At 48.7% G+C, this 24,641-nt stretch overlaps 1 protein-coding gene across 2 annotated transcripts; it reads left to right on the top strand.

The window, feature by feature from the left end:
- Positions 1–613: 613 nt before the first annotated feature.
- tub (TUB bipartite transcription factor) lies at positions 614–24,488 on the top strand. 2 transcript variants are annotated; one of them, XM_029145108.3, is made up of 12 exons: positions 614–774; positions 16,560–16,611; positions 17,663–17,825; positions 18,431–18,568; positions 19,143–19,292; positions 19,651–19,772; positions 20,422–20,613; positions 20,698–20,810; positions 21,308–21,422; positions 21,589–21,687; positions 21,783–21,954; positions 22,771–24,488. In XM_029145108.3, exons 1-12 carry the CDS (start codon positions 719–721, stop codon positions 22,902–22,904), a joined length of 1,506 nt encoding a protein of 501 aa, XP_029000941.1. In that variant the 5' UTR covers positions 614–718; the 3' UTR covers positions 22,905–24,488. The 2 variants fall into 2 exon arrangements, with proteins under 2 accessions (XP_029000941.1, XP_029000942.1); XM_029145109.3 differs by lacking the exon at positions 614–774 and adding an exon at positions 11,824–12,203.
- The last annotated feature ends 153 nt before the right edge of the window (positions 24,489–24,641 follow it).

Below are 24,641 nucleotides of genomic sequence, written 5' to 3'. Positions count from 1 at the left end.
TAAGGTAGAGAGGACATGCAGTTTTTTTATACAGCACTAATGGCTCGTAACGTTTCGTTAGTGAAATAAGGGCTCTTTGCCTTTAACAGAACATGCAGAGATTGAAGAAACAGCACAGCTGCAGAATCCTTCATGTTTTATTGTTGCTTTATGAATTCAAATCAATTACATGCTGAGGAATATATATGGATGCATTTCACATACACCCCCTCGATCCATAGATGGAGCCGTTTTATCTCCAGCCCGTTTCAGCTGATCATGCGAAAAAAATGCAAGCATGTCTTTATTATATACAATGAATGAATCCATGACAACTACAGTGCACGCGCCCAGTTTCTTCTGATTTAAGCAGAGTAAAATGACTCATCTGTGTGTCTGTCGTTATTTGACATCTGTATATTATGTATGTAACAGACTGCTTTGTAACCGTCACGGGCACACGGGGATCCTGTTGTGATAATGAATCAGTTCTCGGGGTCCACGTGAAGGAACTGAATCGACGTGCGCGCGCAGCGCCAGCTGCCAGCTCGCGCTCCCCTCCGCGTAGTGGTACAGCCCGCGGGCGAGCGTCTGCCTGTGCACAGCCTCCCCGCTCATTCACCAAACGACGCCTCCTCCAGCTCGCGTCGGCTCCGGCTCCAGGGACCAGGACGAGAGCGGCCCCGCTCGCATCTGTGCGCGTCACCGCCGCCTTCGTCCGCGCAGCTCGCCAGGAGACATGGAGGGAGTGAGCGGCAACAGGAGCATGTCTTACAGCAGATGGAGCTACGACAGGTAAGCGATCAAACGGCAGGTGTGCGCTGGGGACGCTGCCTCTGGTGCTTCATGTCCCGTTAGGCCGAGGGTGGACAGGTGAGAACGCCACGACGCCAGCGTGACATCATGATGATGATGATGAAGCCACAGTGTTTGTTTACTGTGACCTATAGGCTGAACAGGGTCTACAGTGAACATAAACACAGTGGAAATCAAAGAAGTGGACTCATTAGGCGGGAAGTTGGCAGGCTGTGCTTGGCCAGGCTCGCTGTGATCAGGACCTCCTGTTATTCTGGTACAAATTCAAGCGGCCATGTGGAGGATAAGACGGAGATCACAGAGGAGAGGAGTCTCACGCAGAGCCGTGGCGATCCTCCGTTTCACAGCAGCGGCGCCCAACTGAATTTAAAGCAGGAGCCGGCGGTGCGTGGATGGATGAGGAGGAAACGGGCCCCTGGGCACAGAGAGGTGACCGGCCGCTGCTGAGGTGGTTTTGATCAGTTAGTCGGCCATTAATGAGACGGAGGCTCGATTTGAGGCGTCATCTATGGCACATTTGCGTTTTATAAGCAACAGTTGTAAATAAAAACAGCCCTTTGTGTGTATGATGTAATAACCATCATGCATGTCAGACTTAAGTCACAGAATATAAATAATCAGGATTTAAATTAGACTTCCTGATGGCCAAACGCAGACAGCAGGTACTTTCTGGCTTCACTGTCTTGTCACAGTGCTGTGACATGATGTTTACTCTGTGCAGCCAGTTACTGTATGAGCTGCAAGAGATGCACCAGAAATATTGTTCATTTTTACAGCAAGATCACGTGAACCTGTCCCTCCGGACAACCCTGCACTCCCGAACCGATTGAACGTATTGATTTATTATTTACAGGAACTTATTCACACACTTATTACCACATACGTCCTGTTAATGGACTGCGTTAACAGGATGTCAGTCGTAATGAGAGACGAGTTAGAACTAACCGCTGAAACAGCCGCTAAACCTGCACGGACAAATCAATTCAACCGGGACCAAGCTGTGTGTCTCCTACTGCAGGCCAAACACTCACACGATTACAGTACAGGAGCTTGACTCCCTGAAGGAACAATCAGCAAGCTGATTCACAAGTGGAAGAAAAGTGAAGCTATTATTATTTTTGCACAAATTTGTGTGATGCTTCTTAGACGATGGCCAACAACTGCATGTGGTAAAACACACTCGAGCAGTTGTGTTTATTATCATTCATTCATAATAGTTTCTTTATTGTCATCATCTTATTACTGTAATGGGAGTACCTTTAATTGTGATCAGTGTTGGATCCCTGTGTTTCACATCAGGAGAAATCCTAGATGGATCAATGTGCTTATTACTCCTGCAAAATGTATATGTAAAATGTAATGTACTAATACTTCAGTAAATCAACAACTTTCTCAAACCCCTACAAGAAAAACAATCCGTCCAACTCTAGTCGCTTTGTTGGCCGTGTTTGTCCTCCTCCAGTTTTGAGAATATACCTGCGTGTTGTTGCAGGGATTGCAATTGATGCTGCACTTTGTGTCCTGACTCCCACTCAGTTAACACTGTCAACACTGGCTCCAAGAAATGCCCAGCAGGATGGATGATAATAATAATAACACGTAGTTGGAGCACTAGAGTTTGCTTTTGACCTTGGACTCTTAACTGCTCCTTTTAAAACGATCTCAATAAACCTGAATCAATCTGAACACAAAGGCAATGCTGGGATCTAGAGTTTTAGAGGTACCGTCTGCAGTCACATCTACTGCAATTATTCTGTTGAATGCTCCCATTCCAACGTTGAACACATAACGCTGTTACGCTGGGCATGAATCTGGCCTCAGATCAGCTCTCATGGCTCGATCTGAGGCGTGTTTGTGTCCGTTGGGCTCACGCAGGTGTGACCTGGTCTCAGACTGAGCGGTCAGTACTAACCTGCTGTGTCAGAAGCCGTACATGCACAGGAATGACTGGCCAGAGCTTGTCCTCCACAACTGTAGCTGCACAGCAAGTCATGCACATTCAGTGCTGCCAGCTCCTCATGTGGGAAAATTATGTGACTGGGCACCGTGGTAGGTGGCTCTGAAAATGAGTCATCGAAGACGCCAAACAAAGAAATCACACAATTTATTGACAGAGATTGAGATTTCTTATCTAGACTTGTATAATATAATAATATAAAAGACTTTTGTTCTCTGAATTCTCAGATCTTTAAGCCCTTTTCAATTATTTAGACTCACAAGCAGCCGAAATATTTGCTATTCAAAGCGTATTTGAATTCAAAGCCTCCGCCTCATCGTCACCCTCAGGAACATATCGACACATAGACCGTTTCCGCATTTGTTGGGCGACACATGCGCCGTTCTGTGGGAACAGACCTGGTGCAGTCGTGTGCGTGAACCAGAACCCACCAACCAGCAGCGCAGCGCGCCATCGTCGCCGCAGGAACCTTTACCTTCGCGACCCGCTGACCTGGGTGAAGAACGCCGGTTTCCGGTGGTGCGGCCCGTCGTGTCTGATTCGTCAGACCTCCCACTCTTCAGGTCAACAAGCTTCTTTTGCCGCAGTGCTGTTCTCAGTCCGCCCGTAGCTTAGTCACTGTCCACTTGTTTCTGTAGTAACCGCAGATACAAAGGCAGCATAGCAAACAATGCTTTCAGCCTTTGTCTGCGCTACTAACAGCTCTGCTATGCCAGAATATGAGCACAGGCTGAATACACGACCTTACAGGCACACTGTTTTAAAATCAATAACCAATACATGTTGAGTGCAGTAAACAATGAGGCAAAGCGGACGCTTCAGATTCCACTGAGCTGCGAAGGAAAAGGCAGCTTGTCAGTCAAAGCTCTGCTGCTGCAAGCAGACGCCTTGTGGGATGTGGTGAAGCAGCTGATCTGACCTCCCTCAGCGCTTTGAAGATGCCTTTCTTATCAGCGCTGTAGTAGTAGGACCTGACATCAGGTGCAAAGGTGGAGGAGCGCTCGCTCACACGTCCTTCTGTGTCTCGGCTTTGAGGGAATCCAAATTATGATCCTGGAGTCTAGTTTTAATTCTGACAACTGAACCAATGAGTGGATGCTCCCTAAAATAATTGAAACAATTAACTCATTATCTGTTTTCTGCAAGAAGCTAATACATTCATATAGCCGTATACAGTATGTGTCCAGTCTAGCCAACTTAATGGTATTGATGGAAAAATTGTCGGCCATAATTATAGTCTTGAAGATCGTGTTGTCCAGTAAAATGCTCCTCTCCCCTCCATTATAACTGATCACAGCTATCATAGTTTGAGCAAATGCTCCTCACCGTATGGGTGAGAAACAGTGAAACAGATGTGAGGAGGAGAAGATGGTGATATTCTGGTAACCGGTGGTTATTGTTCACTCGACCCTCAATTTTACTCAACCGCCCCTTAACATTTTCCCGTTTCCTGTGTTTGCCCCTGAGCTGCAGGTGGTAGTGCTCCCTGCCGGCCGCGATGATTCATGGTTAAACCTGCACACGGAGTCAAAAGGTGCTTTACACATCACTGCATCAATCATTTATCCCATGTGTATGTTACGTGTCACACTTCTCTAGATTCTGTGCTAAAAGCAACTAAAGAAGGACTTCAGTGTAGCACCAGCTGGGCTCACGGGGGGGAAGGGGGGGGTTTGGGGGGGGCGTTGTTGAGCAGCTCGGTAGCAACCTACAGTAGGAGGTGGCTCAGGATCACAGCCCTCATCCATCTACTGGATCTAATCTACAGCAGGTCTATATCAGCTGAGGCTGGAATGAGGTTTCTTCCGCACACATTTCACCTTGTAATTCGTAGCTCGAGTGGTTTAAACCGCCTTTCCTTTCATTAATCTGGGGTCCAGAACGTCCTATGAGAAGAGGCGCTGTGAATAGTTCTTTTTGTTGTTCTCCTTCCTGCGCGCCTGTCGGGGAGTAATGCAATTTATATGCAGATGACGAGGGCATGAAGTACACAGCTGAGCGTGGAGCCTTTTAAACGGCCGGTAGTGACACTTGATGATTATCTTTGCTCTGAAGTATTCGAAAGATGAACCTTTTCAAGTGGGAGAATGTGCTGGAGGCGCGTTGAAAGGCGTGGAGGTGTCTGAGTGGGATCGTTTTCACAGACTTCATGAATTTCTAAGTTGAAGATAATGTAATGGATAATGGAGATTTACTTAGAAAGTCATCGTCAGGTTTAATGAGAACACGCGAAATGATTGTGTGAAGTAATAAACGTGTGAGCATTTTTTTACACAGCAAAGGAAGTGATAATAATAATAGATACACAATAATAGATAAAAATTCGGGTGATGCTTTAGTTGCTCATTTTCAATTTGCACAGAACTCAGACCTTTTACCAAATACTGCCATTACAGCTAATCTCATACCAGCCAGTGCTCTCGCCTAAAAATAGACTAAAGGCACCTTTATCAAAGGAATAACCTCACCTCTATTCATAAACCGTAATCACTGGACGAGTGTCCCGGCCGTGTTTGTAGCCTCCTCACTTTGATGCCTTTGCTGTCTTATTAAACCAGCGGAGGTTGTTGCTTCTCCTTCACATCAAAGTGGATTTGTGTTGAATTACTCTTTCAGCGACAGGTGTGTGTGATGCGGTAGGAGTCTTAACGCGACTCCAGCTGGAGGAAAGTAACATGAAGGAGTGACGCCAAATACGCATGCACTGTGGCCGCTCTTCCCCCAATAGATGGCAACACAATCTACACAATTGTACACTTTCATTAACCTCCGTCCTTTAGTGCGTCACAGCTTCAGTCGCTTTGCTCCCATGACCCATGTTTCCACTCGTTTCAGAGAAAATGCTGCGCGGCACCGACAGGCAGGCAGAAGAGGTGGCCACAAACATGAGGAATCTGGACAGTAACTGTCAAGTTGAGTTGAGATCATTTGTACATCTGGCCACGTTACGTTTGCGGGCATTCCTGGACCTGCATACGTCACTAAGCGTCCCAGGCAGGTTCTGAAATCACCAGAGCAGCAAATGAAGAAGTTATTTCACCCGCAAAGACAATTTCTTTCCTAGGAACAAATACGTAGGCTACGTTTTCCATGTAATGTTCTAAAATGCCTAAAATACAGTGAAAGGCTGAAGATGCGTTCAGTGTCCTGATGAGACTGTGATTGCTTCATGTGTGACTGAGGCCAGTGCTGTCTTGTTCCGCCTCCCTCCACAGCTCTGAGCGTCTGCTGGTGGTGAGTAGGACATGCTTCTCGAGCCGGTTGCTATGGTGAAACATCATGGTGTAAAAATGGGAATGAGTGTAATTACGTACTGCCTCCCTCTGACCCCTCATCCAAGGGAATAACTAATGACCTCTGACTGGGCCTGAAATATGGCACTGTACTGGTTTCTGCTGCACTGAATGAATACATTCATAGTTTAGGTGGCAGGTTTCCATAGAACTCTCTTTAGAGAAATTTACAGGGCTCCAGGTGTTGAAGTATGCAAAACACTAAAGAAGGTTTTATTCAACTTTTGATTATATAAGTGATTATGGCAAACAGACATGTGATCATCTGGCACTGAAACATTGCTTTCAGTTTCTCCTGCAGTAATTGCTACTACGGGGAGGCGGAGTCACGTTGCTGTGTGATTAATGATGGCAGCAGGAGGACTCCTTCGATCTGTGCTGCTTGAAGTGAGGAGCCGCCGCGTGGGGAGCGATCTGCCCACCGCTTTGTCATCTTTCTCCGTTACACCATCATTACACGCATGTTTATTTGTGCAGATGTCCAGATGTGCTGTTTGCTGCCAAGGCTTTCCAATGGTGTCGGTTTGATTGACAGAGCCCCTAATTTAGCATATTTTATATTCACGTCTGCTGCAAATAATGTGCATGTACAAATAGTAGCGTGACAGACGCATGAATGTGAACTACAGGGGCCGGCAGCGCCGCCTCGCTTCCATTCAGCTTCCATTCAGCTGCTCTTAGCTCCGTGTGCTCGTAGTGAGCGTGCATCCTCTCTCACTCATCGTGTGAAGCTGCTGTTGCTGGGTTTGTGAAAGTGGGAAATGCAACGGTTGCGCTATTGTACAGCGCCCCCGTGTGGCCACGCGTTATTGCTACACACCAGTGCTGCTGTTCAACGAGTCCCCCTGTTGGAGAGGGAAAGTCCTCACCGCTCCTCTATGCAGCAGCACCGTGATGTTGAACGTTGGCCGCAGACGCGGCCGGGCGGTGATTGACACGCAGCGGCGTGGCGGCGACGCCTCTGCGCTCGTGTGCGCTACGTTTCCACGTCGGAGCGCACGTCGGGCTCAAATGGCCCACCACTGAGCTTTTACATGATAATTAGTCTCTGCTGTTGCCATGGTCACGGGAGCGAGCCGGCGGAAGAGCGCGTGTCGCAGGAGCAGAGTGACACGCAGAGAGAGAGAGAGAGAGAGAGAGAGAGAGAGAGAGAGAGAGAGAGAGAGAGACGCGCACAAAGAATCAGACACATTCACAGCAGCGGTGCTCCGTCAAGGTCCACGAGAGATAATAACGTTGATCATCAGGGCTCCATCGTCCATTCAGTGGCCTGAGCGCCACCACGACACGGCCAGCGTCGTTTCCAGGCAATAACATTTGACTTTATGCAGCAGAAGGTCAAAATAACTGCCGCGTTGTTTGAGAACTGAGGTTGGCTCTTATTTGTTTTTATTCATACCGCAATCACTGGAGACAATGGCCACGAACAAGGAAGATTCACAAGTAGTGTAGGAGCAGAAACGGTGTGAGTCACGCGCATGGAGTCGTCTAAAGATAGACGCGCTGACGGGATGACACGCGGCAGTCTGGGTGTCAGCAGGTTGTTGGGTGCGATGTGCGTGCGTCAGTGTGTGTGGGACATAGATCTCACCCCTGTTTGCGCCCACGACGGGTCGCTAACCTCTTTTTATCCTAAAGACGCCTGAACAAATGGAAAGGAAGAAGGGTATAAAAAAGGGGAAGGTATAAAGGGATGGATGTGCTCACAACGTGCAAACCGCAAACCGAGAGAAGGACGATTCCCGAAAATGAGCTGCTGCAACAGCTGGAGTTGAAATGAGTCACTGCAACTTCACCAGCTGTGAACCGACGCTGAGCTGAAGGCGTTGTATGGCTGCTCACAGAAGCGCACACGTCTCTATATAAAATAACGACTCGCCCCCTTATCGAACCAAGCGATCCATCTTTGTTTGGAGCCATTGACGAGGAAGCCCACGGAACCCAAAGCAAATCATCCTGTTATGATTTGCTTTTACCTGCGCTCACGCCAGTTCATAACAGACCAGCATAGAGTGTGTCTCGTCTTTAAACCTACTATTTAACGTCACGTTAGCTCGTCGGATGCGTTCGTGCTCGCGGGCCGTGGGACCCCCGCACGCGCTCACACGCACGAGGGGGGACGCCGAGGAACTTTGGTGTATTGAAGCGGTCCATCTGGTTCCCTCACTGGGACACTGGGACACTGTTTGATCCGGCGTGACATTTCCTAATCCAAATCATGTTTTATGCATGGCCCGGTTCGCACGCGCGGAGATCCCCGTTGACACAGGGACTCTGTACAGTCTGTGTGAGCGCGCGCCCGTCCCGTCGCTCACCCACCTGCCGATCCCCCCGCGTCGCGCCCGCGTCGCGCCCGCGTCGCGCCCGCGGCGGCGGCGGGCGTGGCCTCTGCTTTGATAATCGCGCGCGTGCGTGCGTGGGACGCGCGCCAACGTGCCCGGCCTTCACACACTGCCCGTCTCTGCACAAACAAACCCGGCGTCTGTGTCTCTCGCTCTCTTTTCAGATCGCCTTAAAATAACGATGCCACTGTTAAACAGAGGGCCTTGTTCCACACCCACATTCGCTCTCAAATAGATTCCTTTAAATAAAGACAAGGTTTGATACAAAGCCTGTGGGCCGTCGCTGCGTTGTGTGGGTCAATTCAGCCTGGGTTTTGTAAAAGCCCGACTCTCCGGCATGAATTGAACAATCAAACGCTATCTGATAATGACACAAGTGCCAGTCTGAATATGCAATGCAATCACAGCGTTAATTTCAGTGTTCAGCCACTTTCTGGGGTAACGGGGGCGAACAATAGCTCGCGTGCCTTTTCAATTCGGTCCAGCACGCGCGCTTTTACCAAATCGGCCCGGTTTCCCTGCGCTGATGAAGCATTCGTCTGTCAACGCGCACGTCTCGTGCAGGACTTTCGAGCACACTTCAGCACGCCCGCGCCTCTAAAGACCTTTTGTTTGCATCAGCGCGTTGCACTCACTGACAAGATGTTGCTTCATGCGTTGTCGGTCGTCACCCACTCATTCTTCGGACACGCAGCAGTTGTGTGTGACGTGGGTAATAAATAACTAACCGGACGAGGCGTATTAACGCCGCCCGTCGTCTCCCTCCTCACGCCGGCGCAGCGCCGTATCACCTCAGCCTCCCTGAACCGCAGCGCCGGCGTGTGATGTGATGTAACGTGGGCCCAGTCAGTGACTCACTCACTCACTTACAGCAGCGCTGTCCTCGTTTTCTGCCAGTTGATGTTTCACGGCTGCATCCTGGACGTGCCGAGAGGTTATTGCTCCAGCCTGAAAACGGGGGGCACAACGGAATTAATTTAATGTTGCAACTTGACAACTCTGTGCTTTTGTGCTGATGGTTCAGTTTTAAAACCTGGACAATTATAACATTGTAACAGAGGGATGTGTGTGTGTGTGTGTGTGTGTGTGTGTGTGTGTGTGTGTGTGTGTGTGTGTGTGTGTGTGTGTGCGCGTGTGTGTGTGTGTGTGTGTGTGTGTGACAAAACTAGCGGTAAACTCCGGTACAGGCTGATGTCACTCATTGGTTGGCACGTGTCCTTTGCGGCTGCTCAGGTGGCTGTTATTAAAGCCTCGCGCTCTGCAGCTGTGCTGTGAGCGACACAGACAAACACGAGCCACGGCTCCGTTTTCACATTAGTGTCTGCCTTGTGTGCTATAGGACCATTATTATAATTATTGATCCGGCTGACCTCCTGTTACCAACGGTAAAATGCCTTCTATGTTTAATGCTGCAACGGTTCGAGGCCTCGGGAGGAAGACGGCACCTTTTCTCTGCTCTGTGTTTGTCTGGAAGTCAGACTCCCTGCAGCTCCAAGGCTGCTGTGACCAACGCCCGACTTCAAAGTCTCCCCGTCGGCATCCCATATTGACCGTGATGCTGTGTCCACAGCTGTAGAGGAACAGCTTTTCCCATTTACCTCCACTTTCACTTTCATTACAGCCGCCGACGTGCAGAGCTCACACCATTAACCACAGAGTGATCTGAAGCTGCTCATTGACGTCTACCTTTGTCTCTACCAGTGTTTACAGCTTTCAGCCTGTAGAGCGCTAGCTTAAACTCTTCATATGGTGGGAAAGTGGGGAGGGAATCTGTGCACTTTGAGCACCGTTACCGGTTAAAGGTCTCGTCTGTCTTTTAATAGTCGGGTTTTTCGTGGGGAAGTCTGGTTTATTGTGTGTGTGGTGGAATCACAATCCTGTAATTTGTAGAAGGAACCGCAGCAGAGCCGTGTGGGAGGGACATCTGACTTTCTGCCCACATGGACGAAACACAAACTGTTGTCAGCATGTTTCACAGCAATTTGATGTAGTAACATGTCGCTGTTGTTTTAGCAGAGCAGAACAACCAGCGTGTGGGTGCCGCTGTGGAGAACGGGCCTCCGTTGCCACCAAGCGGCCTGCAGCTCTCCCCCGGTGGTCCGTGTGTTTGTGATGATTGCGGACGCTGATTTATTTTACTGCATATTAACAGTGTCTTTCTGTTCAAGACAAAATTAAAAACCCCGGTGACATTTTCCAAAGGCTGCAGCATTAGAGGATGCAATCGATGTTTCATTGTGTTTTCAGTCAAACTCCCGCAGTAGGAGCTTTGGTTTGGGTCAACAGAGCAGCTGTGATCAGCAGCTTTATACTTTAATTCCATAAACTTTATTTGACTAAAAGTTCAGGGAAGCTTGTTTTCAGCTCTATAACTGAGGGAAGATGCTTGAATGCCGTCAATAGTGAATTATCTGACTGGTCTTTGCCTAAAAACAGCGTTTGATGCAGAATAAAGTTGCCTCAGCAAAACTAACTGCATGTGTGTGTGTGTGTGTGTGTGTGTGTGTGTGTGTGTGTGTGTGTGTGTGTGTGTGTGTGTGTGTGTGTGTGTGTGTGTGTGTGTGTGTGTGCGTGTGCTCTTGAATCGCTTGGCGCCTCTATTTTATTTATTGTCCCAGATTTATGCGAGTAAAACTGGTGCAACATAGATGACGAAACACAACAAAGGAAAGACTTTCCCTGAGGCTGTTTTGCAGGGAGACAGTTGGCGCTTTTATCTGTAACCACAAGTCATAGATTTTCTCCTGCGCATCGTTTCAAACCCTTTCTCCCTCTCACATCAGCACGAGAGGAACACGCCCTCCAAACGGAAATATGTGTACGTCGACAGGGGTCACATGAATCAGCCCGTTGTGGAGCGGCCGTTCTTTCTATAGAGCGGCTATAGATGGACTCCTGAATAACCCTGGCAGCACAGTGAGTGATGTGTTTGTGCGGTGACAGTGAGGGGACCGAGGGCGGAAGCAGATGTGTGTGTGAGGGAGCTTCAGAGCTGTGGCACTATCACAGGGCGCCTTTGTCTGGCCCGGAGTGCGTTGAATTAAAGGCCGTTAACGCTCGTCGGCACAGTCATATGCTAATGCGCCTTAGTCCGGGAGAAATAAATAAATTATCCCGTGCTTTGCATGCCTCCTGCAACACGGACGGCGTGCAAGGAAGATAGAGAAAGTGTGGGGAGAGAGAGAGAGAGAGAGAGGGTGCGGTGGAGCGAGGGGTGGCAATGTACAGAAATAGCGAAGAGAGAACATGGAAGAGCGAAGACAATAACGTTTTTTCCGTTTTCCCACTGATGCACTCGATGCTGCTGTAGGTGATGCTGCACGGGAGATAACGAGAGATAGATGGGAAAAGAGGCAGGGAGCGAGCTCTGGACTGGGAAGGAGCGAGGGAGGGAGGGGGGGGGGGATTTAAAGGGCAAGAAACGGAGGGAGATTTAGATAGAGTCTACGGAGAGCGCGAGCGAACGCAGCGGAGACGAGGGGAGGCACCGACCGGGAGCGCACGCGTGGACGGGAGGAAGACGGCGGTTTCACGTGCTCTGCGCGCACGAGCGAGGAGCCGTCTGTCTGCCTGCCTGTCTGCCTGCCTGTCTGCCTGTCTGTCCGGACCGACGGCTGCCCCGCGGCTAGCGGACGCGCGCAGGACCGCCGACGGGCTGTGGGCGCAGAGGATGAGCACGCGCCGCGGGCTCGCTGGCTGTGATCACCGCCGCTCAGACCCCGCAGCCGCTCGAGCCGTCGCAGGCCGCCCGCCGCGCGGCCGGAGGGACTGATCCACAATGAGCTCCAAGCACTCGTCCGACTGGATCCCCTACAGGTACAGCACGGCGGCGCGCGCCCCGGAGCGCGGGAAAGGGGGCACGGTGTTGTGCGCGTGAGAGCGAGATCGGGCTGGTAAAAAGCAAATCACGTGCAACGGTGGGAAGAATTAAAACCAACTACCAAGATGTGTGTGCGTGAACAGACTGAGAGGGCTTTGAAGGAATAGCACGCACGTGGGAATTGTCCTCACTGTGTTATGGTGTCAAGTGACTAGAAATCAGTCAGTGCGTATTCATATTAAACCTGCACACACCGAAGAAGTTTCCACCTGTGTGTGTATTCTGTACATGTCTGCGTGCACGTGAGCCAAAGTGATCGTCGCTGCATCACGCTGGCAGCGCGATCCAGATGTTAGCAGAATAATCCAGATGTTCGTAGCTGCCGTTTATAACCAAAAGAGAGACGTTTCAGCCCCACGAGCTCTTCTTCCGTGGATGCTCAACCTCTACGTGCCCTCCTTCCTCCGGCTGAACACCCATTGCCATGGTTTCTCTTACTTTGATGCCATTGGCTCCTGGTTGCTATAAGTTACGGTGGCCGTCCGTGAATTTCAGAATGAGACTGTAACGGAGTGACGGAAAGTGATTCCTGTCTGGAGGCGCAGACGTTGAGGGATCGCACAGAATGAATACGCACAGTGATAAAAATAACTTCAGTGCCCACAGCAGCATTATTTTTTAAGTAGTGGAACAGTGCTGTGCTACTATAATATAACATATAATATATATTATAATATATAATAAAAATGAATGAATTAGCTTCATAATTAGGCAATAAAAGTGTTTTATTTGAGGGTCCGTAAGCAAATCAGAGTTCAGGGTTCTTCCTTTGAGTCTTAATCACTAGATCTACTGTGATAAATCTACTAGTCAGTAATTACTGTACATCACTATATTCAGGCGTGCTATTAGTGGAGACAGGGTTGATGGCGCTGTAAATCCTGTTGTCAGCTGAGGTGAACGTGGGACTCCTCAGTCTCATGCTGAACAGTACCTGATGCGGCTCAGCTGGCCTATATGCATCTGTTACATCATCCAGCGGGAGAGAATCGACGTGTTCGGCCCCTGAGACTGTGTCGGGATGTGCATTTACTACCGGGACCTATTTGATGAAGCTGATGTGAAAAATGCACGAGTTCCCGTGCAGGGTCGGGACGCACAGCTGCACTGTGTGGCGCTCCGTTCTCGTTGGAGACGCCCAGAACCCGCCTTCACAGAAATGAAGTAACAGAAGGGAACACGCATCAGGGAGACTCACCCTCTCAGAAACAGCAGTCGTTGTGTAGAGGGGCGTCTGCGTGGGGAGCAGCTGCACCACATTTACATTTAGGTGTGAAAGATTTAAGCAAATCTCCAGTTTTTTTGGGTTGACTTGAAGAAAAGAAACAATGCAGTAAAACGGGTCAATTGATGTATTAATTTACTATTTAATTGTATATTTTTATGTGATTTTGGATTTTTACAGCGTGTCAGTAGAAGTATATATTTACTTTGCTTATAAGGTCAGTTTCTGCTTGTTCACTGCTCATGGGCTTAATTTGCCATCAATCAAATTTCCCAAATTTCACCATGCGTATGAAAATCCACCCTGCTCTTTGGACTGACCTCCAGTCCTGCATGGTGGGCAGGTGCTGCTGCAAAATTCATCAGTCAATGACTGTCACGCACATAAAACCTGCGGGTGCAGATTAAAGCGAAGACGAGTTGCAGCGACTGAAACAAAGGTGCATTTTTCACCTTTGGATGGAAATGCACAGTTAGTTTTTATGATAATGATGCTTTTCACCTGCAGTGTTACAGTAAACCCTTGTAGTACTTCCTGTAAAGCTCATCAGTGAGCAGAGACTCTCCACTGTAACGAGCTGTTTGACCTCCACTCCAGTCGCTCCGCTTGTGTCGTTTCCTCCTGTCTCACGCACCTGATTACCTCCACGTAGACGTGGAGTGTTTTGTTTGTCTGCGCGTCTGACACCACGCACTACCGTTCTGGAAGCAGGAAACAGAGCAAAGACGTGTTACTGTACATATAAAACAACAGACTTGTAAAAAACCTACTTTGCACCAGAACTCAAATAAAACTTTGCAGCCACAGTCTTTAAAACGTAGAAGTTATTAGCAAGAGTCCTTGAAAATCACGTCTTGTTCATTACACATCACGCTGACCTGCTCCCACTCCATCCATCACGCTCTGCTCGGCTGTAACTCCTACTTTGTGGTTCTGGTGGAGGAAAACCTCTCCCTGCCCTTTAATTAGGAAGCGCTGAGGTTTCTCTAAAAAGCCCGTACGCACCGAGGAGAACAATGAGAGATGGCTGATTAAAAGCCCTGGCATTGAAATGACAGGACTAGATGTGAAGTGGACGAGCGTGCGGCTACAAATCCCATTGTTCCGTTAACGAGCGATTAAGCTCCTCGCGGCTAAAGGCAGGCAAAAAGCAGCGCGATCCCGCTCGGCGGTGACGTTTGTCGTGTGTGAGAGCCGACATTCGAGGCCTGACTCGGGTCAGACAATGAAAAACGCTCCACAAGAACAGGTCCAATGTGGAAGGGGCGCTGGGAGACACGGAGGCGACGCGTAACCGCGTTACTGGGGGCGACTGGCGTCGGTCTGATCCTAACCGTGTTTGTGTCACACACGCCCCTAACTGGATCTTATTTTATTGCGTCTGACCTCTGGCTGCTTCAACTACGTGGGTTCCCCTCAGTCCTCAAGCTCCTACAGCGACACGCCAGCAGATTCACAGAGGGGTTTCTCTGACCTGACACTCTGATTGTGATGGGCCTGAGTCCCAGTGTGGGCTGTGCTGCTGGGACTCAGCTCCCTGTTGTACAGTAGATGCAGTAATGTGCTGTTCGTACTGTACTAAATGACTGCTCCGTGACTGGAGAGGCAGCTGGGTGGTGTAATGGCCCAGCGGGTCCTCTGCTTGTGTTGGTTTATGCCGCACACGTTGAGGCTCTGAGACAAAGCTGAAGGAGGGAGAGAGTTGTGCACCTGACGTCAGTTCTCGTCTCGGCCGCAATGTTTCAGCCTGATTCGACGTCGGAGCACAGTTAATGTTCATTACTGTCAGTGTATTTGTTCTTATTTGATTTGAAGTCTGACAGGTTAATAGTCCGCTCGTTTTCACTTTTCAGACCTTTGTTCCTGTACATTTTCTCTGCTGTTTTATATTTTCCTCTTGTAAAAAGACTCAATCAATTAGAAATGCTGAAGACTCATTTAAATATTGCCTCCTTGGAGGAAAATTGAATTTGGAGGCCCTGACTTGGACGGGAGGATGAAGGCTAAAAGTGCCAGCGTCACTAGCTGCTATATTGCTGTGCGACCTTTCAAGTTCTCAATTCATCACATTGCTGGCAGGTGGAACCCAACTGCAGATCATCCATCACACCCTGCCGGTGGGAACCTGAGGGTGGGGTGTGGAGTGGGATCCGTCACGAGTATCGCTCCCTGTGCTTCACTTGTGATTTTATCAGTGCAGTGCATATTATGAACATAGAATATTCAGGCTTGTCAGTTTATTTACTGGAGCCTTAGTCTAATAAAACTAAATGGAGGTTTTTTAAGGAGCAGTCTCAGTGAAGGGAAGGAGACGAGGAACAAACCCATTCCTCTTTTCCTGCTAATGATCTTGGGGTCCAGGTTTATATTTATTCTTTATGACATCACCTATTACATCTGATGGTGTTTAAGCGATGCTGTACTTTTGTGGAGCAGGAGACGGCAGGCTTTACTCTATGCTGAACAGGCTGTGACGCTCCTGGAGGCAGAAATGTTGAATTGGGTTAAAGAGTATGAGAAGAAATGAATCTGAATTGATTAGCTTTGAGTCTGTCTGCCTGGTCTGTGTGACCGAGGAGAAGCTTTTTAAGGCCTGTATCACAGATGATCTAGTGAGAAGCCAACATTAAAACAAAAAACCCCCATCAACCATTTTATGACTTCATGATATTGTCTCTGTTCCATAATAACAATGCATGAAACAGGTGTATTTCTATTGGCTAATAGTGACTGGCCACCTGAAATAAAAGAAGCACATTTGTTGTTTGTTGTTGTACACATATATTAATTATTTTCAAGGAGTCGGAGTCTGCTCCCGTTTGTCCAGGAAACAAGGAGTGCACAGTGATTACCAGTCAGTGGGCAGAGAAACAAATGGACGTCCATAACAGGCGTGATTACCATATTTATAGGCAATAAAGCTTAAATAGAAAGTGGTTAACCTTCTGCGCCTTACAGCTGTTGGTAAATGTCCTTATTTTGTTATGGGCGTCGTAAAGAGCCGAGAAGCACTTTGCAGCGTTTTAACACATTTTTTCCTGTTTTCTTTGTTTTGTTTCCTCCTCAGCACTTTGGACGATGAGGGCACCAACCTCCGGCAGCAGAAGCTGGACAGACAGGTAGGTATCTTAACAATCACATTAGCTTTTTATCATGCTAACTGTATGAGATGTATTCATTCTGTCCGTCTTCTTAGTTCCATATGCTTATTATATGTATATACAGTATTGTGTAGTGTATTAACTGTTACAAGATGTCATTCGCTGGACGTGGAGTCTGGAAGCTTCAGCCTCACTGATGCTGCCGTCGTCCCACTTTGTTGTCAGCGAGCAGACAAACAAACAGAGGCTTCAGTTGAAGCTCAGACGTTCACTTGGCGCTTCACAACATGCTGCCTGTGACTGGAGGAGCGCACGCTCAGCGTTCGTGAAGCTCCCGCCTTGAGTTTTAATCAGTCAAAGTCACGATCTCACAGACCTCACATGCATTTTTCATCCATGTTTACATTCTTCTTCTAATAGACATCGGCCTATAGCTGTGCTCCTAAAACTTTAATAGCAATAAAAAATGTATGTATTCCAAGTACAGTAGGTGCGGCCTCGCTGTGCTTTGCCTCATGTCCAGTAGCCACTCAATGACGCCATTTCATTTAATTTATTCAGTTCTGATGACGTCACCAGATAATATCTTCTAAACAAAGCTCAATATGTATATATACATATTCATCCAAGTATGTCTCCAACTGAAGCATAAAAGCAGGCTGACAATCTGATAATCGAACCCATGTCGCCATCACAGTGTTGGCTCAGCTACGAGCCCTAAAGTAAGACACTGCAGCCTGAATTCTCCACTAACAGGAACCTTAAATACTTCATGAGCTCCGGTTTGAAGACTTGCGTGTATTCGACAGCTGGCTCAGATGAATAGCTATATTCAGCCTGGAGTCAAAGTGCTTCGGACAGCGCGGCCTTAAACATCTTCAGATTGTTCTCCTGGCTTCAGTCGAAGCGCGTTTAAACCCAGCACACCTCCCATTAGAAGCACATGAAGGAAACAAGTATGATGCTGAGGGTATTTATAGGTGAGTCATAATAAAAAGCTGATTTGCTGCTTCTACTGATGCTTGTCCTCTCGTCCGTCTGGTCGTCTGCACGTACACCTCCACCACAGCGAGCGCTGCTCGAACAGAAGCAGAAGAAGAAGAGGCAGGAGCCTCTGATGGTCCAGTCCAACGTGGACGGGAGATCCCGCGCCCGCCGCACCAAGCAGAGCGAGGAGCAGGCTCCGCTGGTGGAGTCGTACCTCAGCAGCAACAGCAGCACCATCTACCATGGTAATAAGGGCACACGCAGGAAACCATGGGAAATATACAGCGCATTACTTACACACATATTAGTGCAACCGTCAAACATCTTACTACAAAAATAGCTAAAACAAGAAGCAGAACAACATCCTGGGCCATTTATCACAGACACTGCACATCTGCACACGCCAGTGCAGCAGCAGCAGCTTCAGACTGGGATGGAGGAGGTCGTCTTATCTGCACACAGAGACCAGAGCATCTAATCCCCTGTTCCGACAGCCAGTTTCTGGGCTCAAGGCCATGAACTGTCACATTTCCCGCGGAGAGAGGAGAAAATATATCAACAACATGCCTGTGAAGGCTGAACTAATATCCTGATGTATGACAGGGAGGAACGACAGATGGAAACCAATATACAACGTACACGTTATAGTGTCGTTCTTCAATACATGTCATTCATTGCTACATCTGTGAAACATACAACCAATGGACGATTCTACAACTCTGTATGCATGATCTTTTACCACTGTACATGCAAAACTTAACGCTAATTCCCCTTTTCCCATCGTTCCCCTTTCTCCTGCATCCTCTCTACTCCCTCATGTGCCGCTGCTCACCTCCGTCGCCGCGTTCAGTGCAGGAAGCCGAGCAGGAGGAGGCCAAGGTCGCCGCGGACGCGCAGCCGCCTCGCTCGGCCAAAAAGGGCAAAGGATCCGCCGGCTCCACGCCGCAGACGGGCAGCGACAAGAAGGAGAGGAAGGGGAAGCACAAAGGTCAGCCCGCATATTGAGACAAACGAGTCGCCGGGCAGAGCCCAGAGCAGATACAAGTGAAATGAATGGAGAGGAGTGAGGCGACAGACTGACGAGGAGATGAGAACAGGTGTTCCTGGAGCAAAAGCCAGCTCAGATCAAATGTTTAATTGTAGACAGGAACAATTCAACAGGAATAACAAACTCAAACTCTTTAATTCACGCAGGTTTTTTTTTTTTTTACTGTCAAGCCCAAAAAGAAGAGCGAGAGAGGAGCCTGCTGGATTCTTTGGAACTGTATTGATTTTTGCCTGTAGCAGAGGAGACAGAATGTTCTCACCTTATACAATAAGGGTTCCTCAAATAGAACACACAGAACCATTACGGTTAAAACACAGGAACACGGCGCTCCGTTTGTGTGCTGCACATTAGAAGAGAGAGGCGTTCAGGGACAGTACAGAGCGTGGGTTATCCCCGTTACCGCTCCGATCAAGTATGACCTGACGGCGGATTTGTTGCCAGGCTTGTGGTTCGCGTTCATCTAGCGGAGCTTTACTCTGATGCCGTCTGCTTTTGTGGCACTGTGGCCGAGCAGCGGTCGACGGCCAAGCCTGCCAGCAGGACGACGGCCAGATCCAGATCCTGACGGTGGGCCGACACGCGGAGGACGGCGAGGGGGAGCCGGCCGTGAGCTGCGCCCAGTCGCAGAGCAAGCAGGACCTGCGCGTTACCATGCTCAAGAAAGGTACGAGCTCCGAGGAGCGCCCGCAGCACCGCCACCGGGCCGCGCCTCCACCCACGGGCTCCGCTCCACTGCTGGGCGGGTGCGGGTGGGAGGGGAAGCGCGCTGCTGCAAATAGAAAACCCATTCCAAGATGCCAAGCCTGAATGATAGGTGGACTGTATGATGCACACTATTGTCTTTGTCAGAAGAATGTATTTTTTAAATCAATGGTTTCCTGTTAATATCAACCTGAGATCCAATAATTGTGGATGCAGGAGTTTACTCAGGTTGGAAGCCACATTAATCGCAGTGTTGCACATGCTGTTCATTAATTAGGCAGATCTGGGTCAGCTCTTCCTTTCCCGTCTGTGTTTGGAAGGCATATCCAGCAGTATGAATTTTGATGAGGAGGAGGATGACGAAGATGAAATCAGCTCCAGTTCCTCGCAGCTCAACAGCAACACGAGACCGGGCTCAGCCACTAGCAAGAAGTCGTGCAAGGTACAGTACAGTGACTGCCCCGTGTGGCTATCCTGCCCGGCAACCACCATGTGAACTCAATAATTATTAGGACTTAATGTGAAGCGTGAAGTGCAGGCGCCCTTTTGGTCTCGACTGACACTAATGGAATTGATTCCCACCTTTGCTGTTTCTCGCTGTTGTATATTTATTTCCTCTCTGTGAAAGTCACTGGTTCGATGATGCAGCCTGTGTTGGAACATTATTTTCATATTCGCCTCTAGAGGTTTGAAAGGAAAACAACATGTTATTTGGAGCGGAGAACCTTGAATCGAGGCTCAGCTGGATCCTTGTGTGCAACATAATCGTTATTAAGTATTTTGAAAAGCTTGTTTGTGTTGTTTCCCGTCAGTGAGAATTGGGTTGTAGTTACTCTTGCGCCTTGAGGTTAAACTGTATGATTTTCTCTATTTCAGCTGAGGTCACAGAAGCACGTGACCCTATTTAAACCCACACAGTCCAGAGCACCGGTTGGCTCTGAGTGGACTCATCCTCCTTTTTATAGACGCCGTGTGCTCATTCCTCGTCCCAGTGGACGCGTTGATGTTCAGACTCATTACTCTGTTCTAATGAAAGTCATCTGTAACGCATCGCTCCCATCCGTCCTGCTCTGCCCCCCCCTCCCCTCCAGGAGGTGGCCTCAGCGCCCACGCCGCCGGTCAGTGAACTCGCCATCGACGTGGACGACCTTGAGGAGTTCTCCCTGCGCCCTGCACCCCAGGGGGTCAGGGTGAAGTGCAGGATCACCAGAGACAAGAAGGGCATGGACCGGGGCATGTATCCCACCTACTACCTTCACCTGGAGCGAGAGGACGGCAAGAAGGTGGGGAAGGGGGTGTTCCCACCTGTGGTTCTGAGCTGTGTGCATCCGTATGAACGCACTCACTCAAGTATTTTTCTGTCGCAGGTGTTTCTGTTAGCTGGCAGGAAGAGGAAAAAGAGTAAAACATCAAATTACCTCATCTCCATTGATCCTACTGATCTGTCTCGAGGAGGCGAGAGCTTCATTGGCAAACTGAGGTAAGTCGTTAATAGCCCCACATGCAAACTGCATTCATTTAATGGTTGGAGGGACTCTGTAATTCTCTCCTGCTGGAAAACGCACTCACGTACACACACCTGCCACAAATGAGCGTTAGCTGTCGGTTGTTTAACGGATAAGACCAGAGGCGGGCTGTTGGGGAGCGATCTGTGACATAATCCTCAGAGGCAGCTTCTGCTCTGGACTTTAATCAAATATGGATTTTTGCAGCCTTTAATCTTTCGAGCTGGCTTGATGCACTACAATGTTTGTAATCACAGTCCCAGCGGAACGATGGGGACCTTTATTTAAACAAACAGTGACCTTTCTTGTGGCGGCCGCTGTGGGTTCAGGCCTAAAAAAGGCCGAGCCGTTGAAGTTATAGAGCCACGTGGTAAAAACATGTGACATCATCAGCGCCAGGACACCGTGGGCACCGACCCAACGTACGCTCCAGGCTGTGACCGTCTTTCTGCTTCGTCCGGCCCTCGTGCAGGTCTAACCTCATGGGAACCAAGTTCACTGTGTACGACAGTGGACTGAACCCCATGAAGAGCACCACCAGCCTCGAGGCCAGCAGCCTGCGTCAAGAACTGGCCGCCATCTGCTACGTGAGTTCACACAAACACTACTCTGGGACGAAATGTTGTTACTGTTCATATGATCAGGTATCAGTTATTATCAGCTTCATGCAGAGCATGCGGTGCTTTGTAGGTTGTACCATCAATGCTTTGTGAGCGAACCGGCTTAAAGTGCAGGCTTCTATTTTCAATCTAGGAAACCAATGTCTTAGGATTCAAAGGACCACGAAAAATGAGCGTCATCATTCCTGGAATGAACATGGACCACGAGAGAGTGTCCATCCGCCCACGAAACGTATGTGTTACCTGACCCCTGAGGGTTCCACCCGCCTGCGACTCGCACAATGGGCCTGGCGTCCGCTCCGCTCATGCAGCTATTCCTCCCAACAGGACCATGAGTCACTGCTGGCCAGGTGGCAGAACAAGAACACAGAGAGCGTGATCGAACTTCACAACAAGACGCCCGTGTGGAACGATGACACACAGTCGTACGTGCTCAACTTCCACGGCAGAGTCACTCAGGCCTCCGTCAAGAATTTCCAAATCATCCACGACAACGATCGTAAGTGGCCTCCTGCAAATGACCAACCTGCGGCTGCCTTTACGTTCTCGGTACTGTGCTTCTGGGGTGACATATTCATTTACAGCACTAGTGAGGACTGTGAGGTCCGTTCGGCCGGTTACCATGGAAACGGCATTGTTTACACAGGCAACATGTGATCTTCCATCAGCACCAGCGCCACAGCACAAAGCGCAGAGCGGGTTTCCAGTAAAGACGCCTGAAATCTCTGTGGCCCAGTGTGAGCTGAGATTGCCTCCAGCCTCCCTGCGACCCTCGTGAGGACGAGCGCTTAGCATAATGGACATAATGGATGGATGGAGGGGCCCGGAGTCCGCGAGGAGCCGGGGAGACTGTGGTGCAGAGCTGTATTGACATGCTGAGAGAAACTGCCACGATCTCTCCACCTGCAGTGTGGAGGAACACTGCTGCAGCTCCTTTGTCTGCTGCAATCAGCCGCTGTCACTCCCAGCGAGCTCAAGTGACTCACGTCGCTGCAGATGGATTAGCCTAATTGCAGTCGTATTCTATCGCCACGCGCTCTATGATTATTGCAGGCATGACTTTGTTTTTCTGGTGCATGGAGCCAAGTATTTTCCACTGCCATGGTTTCTGACATTATAACATTCAAATATCAGATGATTAAACAGGCGTTCCGCATCATCGTGCTCATAAATGCAGTCAAAATGACTCATATATCCATAAAAGCAAACAACTAGACGTGTGATCAGTAGAAATGCCACGTTAAACTGAAGCAACGTCATCATTTGTTGGCTCTTGTCCTGTTCTGTAATCTGAAGCTTGTCTTCTCTTTCGCAGCCGACTACATTGTGATGCAATTCGGCCGCGTGGCAGAGGACGTCTTCACCATGGACTATAACTACCCAATGTGTGCCCTGCAAGCCTTCGCCATCGCCCTGTCCAGCTTTGACAGCAAGCTGGCCTGCGAATAGACTCGTCCACCTGCCCTCTCCTCAAGGGCTGCTAACGTTTCCCTAAAAGCTGGTTTGACTCGTACCTGGGAAGTCCTGCAAATCCCAGAAGACTTTATGGGCCTCAAGGTTCGTGTGTATGTGTGTTGGGGGTGGGGTGGGGGGGGGGGGGGGGGTCTGGCTGACAGAGGAAACAAGCACAAAGAGTAATTCACTTTAAAAGTCACGTTCTTTTGTTTTGATAGCTCTAGTCATTTTGTACTGTAACGGCATTTTAAAAACACGTTCTCTATGTAATTAAAGAAACACTTTCTTTACGTGTAAATTATTATAACTAACAGCTACACATCTGTACGTTTTACAAGTTGACTGGATTTTGTGTACCCTGAAGAAAACCTACGTCACACATGCCCTCAAGCATGAACACTGCTTATGTGTTAAGTGAATGCACGTCTGGAGGTATTTATTTTGTTATTTATGTATTTATTACATGTTCAGTTGGTTTTCTGTTTTCATTTGCAACCGTTTCAAGCGCACTGGTTGGTGTCAGAGGGGACAAAACAGAAGAACTGGAGGGCAGGGGGCGTGTTACACTGTGCTGACCACCATAGTTAAAGTAGTGCCACAGTGTCGCTGGCGTGTGTGAATGTACAGGATGACGGTGCACTTTACTTTGAAGTCTGTAGAGGATGAGATATAGCTGTACATACTTTATTGTGCCTTTGAAGACTGACGCCAGTGCTGCGCTTTGGCCGTGAAATGAGCTGAGCATGAATTGGTCTTTGCTTCTATCGCTGTCCTCGCGTGCGGTCCGTATATTTCCCTGTAGCGCCTCTATATTCACCAGTGAGATGACAGGTCGGTTCAGATCAAGCGTCTCCAACACACGGCTGTTGGCCGAACGTCACATCATTGGACAACATCGTAGCAATTAACCAGAACAACGCCGTTTATTTCAGAGCCTCTCACACGTGGTTTGAATCGCACCGTGAAGAAGGCAGCAAATGTAACAGCCGGCAGTTCGTATCCGATGTCTCCAAGCTGGAAAAAACAAATTAGCTCCAGACTGACTTCCTTCCCACACAGTAACAGTGTGAACCTGCAGCATTTAACGTGTGACGCGGTGTTTCATCCCCTGCTTGTTGCATCTGAGTGGGTTTCTGCTCTGCTGATGTGGACTGTGGTGCGCTCGTCAGCTGACTGGCAGAAGGTTTCTATGCCATGTGGGTTTTGCTCTTTGCATTTTTATTCAAATATCAGCCCTCTTGCTCCCACGGGGGGAGGATGTTTCTAAAAAAATATGGCAGTATTTTGTATTTTATGGTGAATGAAAGCAAAGAACAATCTCTGGTACTGCTGGTGTTACTGTGGGTGATTAGAGTCTTTATCAAATGTGCTATTCTTGTACTCGATCGTGTTCTAACTATTTTAAATTTCTATTTTAGAACTGTTGATACTCTTGCTGTAAAGTCTGCTTTCATACATGTGTCGCTTTCTGTTGCAGTGTTCTCGTTGTAATGTACAGTAAACAGTGTTCAATTTACTGTGGTGGTAGACGCAGTCCTTTGATCATGGGGAATAAAATAAAAGACAGACGAAGTCAAAGCACAAGTTTTGTTCTTTCAAATGAAGCCAACGCTACAAAAGAAAATGCACGTTAATAACTTTGTGCTTCTACTTTAATACAACACCTTGTTCTGATCAGTGCTTTAGGCTCCTGGTCTGTGTTTTTTATGATCAAGTCTTTACTTCATGAAA

Source organism: Betta splendens, chromosome 3 (assembly GCF_900634795.4).
Source record: "Betta splendens chromosome 3, fBetSpl5.4, whole genome shotgun sequence".
Lineage (NCBI taxonomy): Eukaryota > Metazoa > Chordata > Actinopteri > Anabantiformes > Osphronemidae > Betta > Betta splendens.
The sequence above is the reverse complement of the archived record's forward strand: the minus strand, read 5'-3'. Positions and strand labels throughout refer to the sequence as shown.

Bases quoted from the DNA above. Each gene is read 5' to 3' on its own strand.
- tub (XM_029145108.3), top strand. From the start codon at position 719: ATGGAGGGAGTGAGCGGCAACAGGAGCATGTCTTACAGCAGATGGAGC. The intron at 19,773-20,421 runs GTACAGTACAGT...CCTCCCCTCCAG, and splicing joins CTAGCAAGAAGTCGTGCAAG to GAGGTGGCCTCAGCGCCCAC. The intron at 20,614-20,697 runs GTGGGGAAGGGG...TTTCTGTCGCAG, and splicing joins AGCGAGAGGACGGCAAGAAG to GTGTTTCTGTTAGCTGGCAG.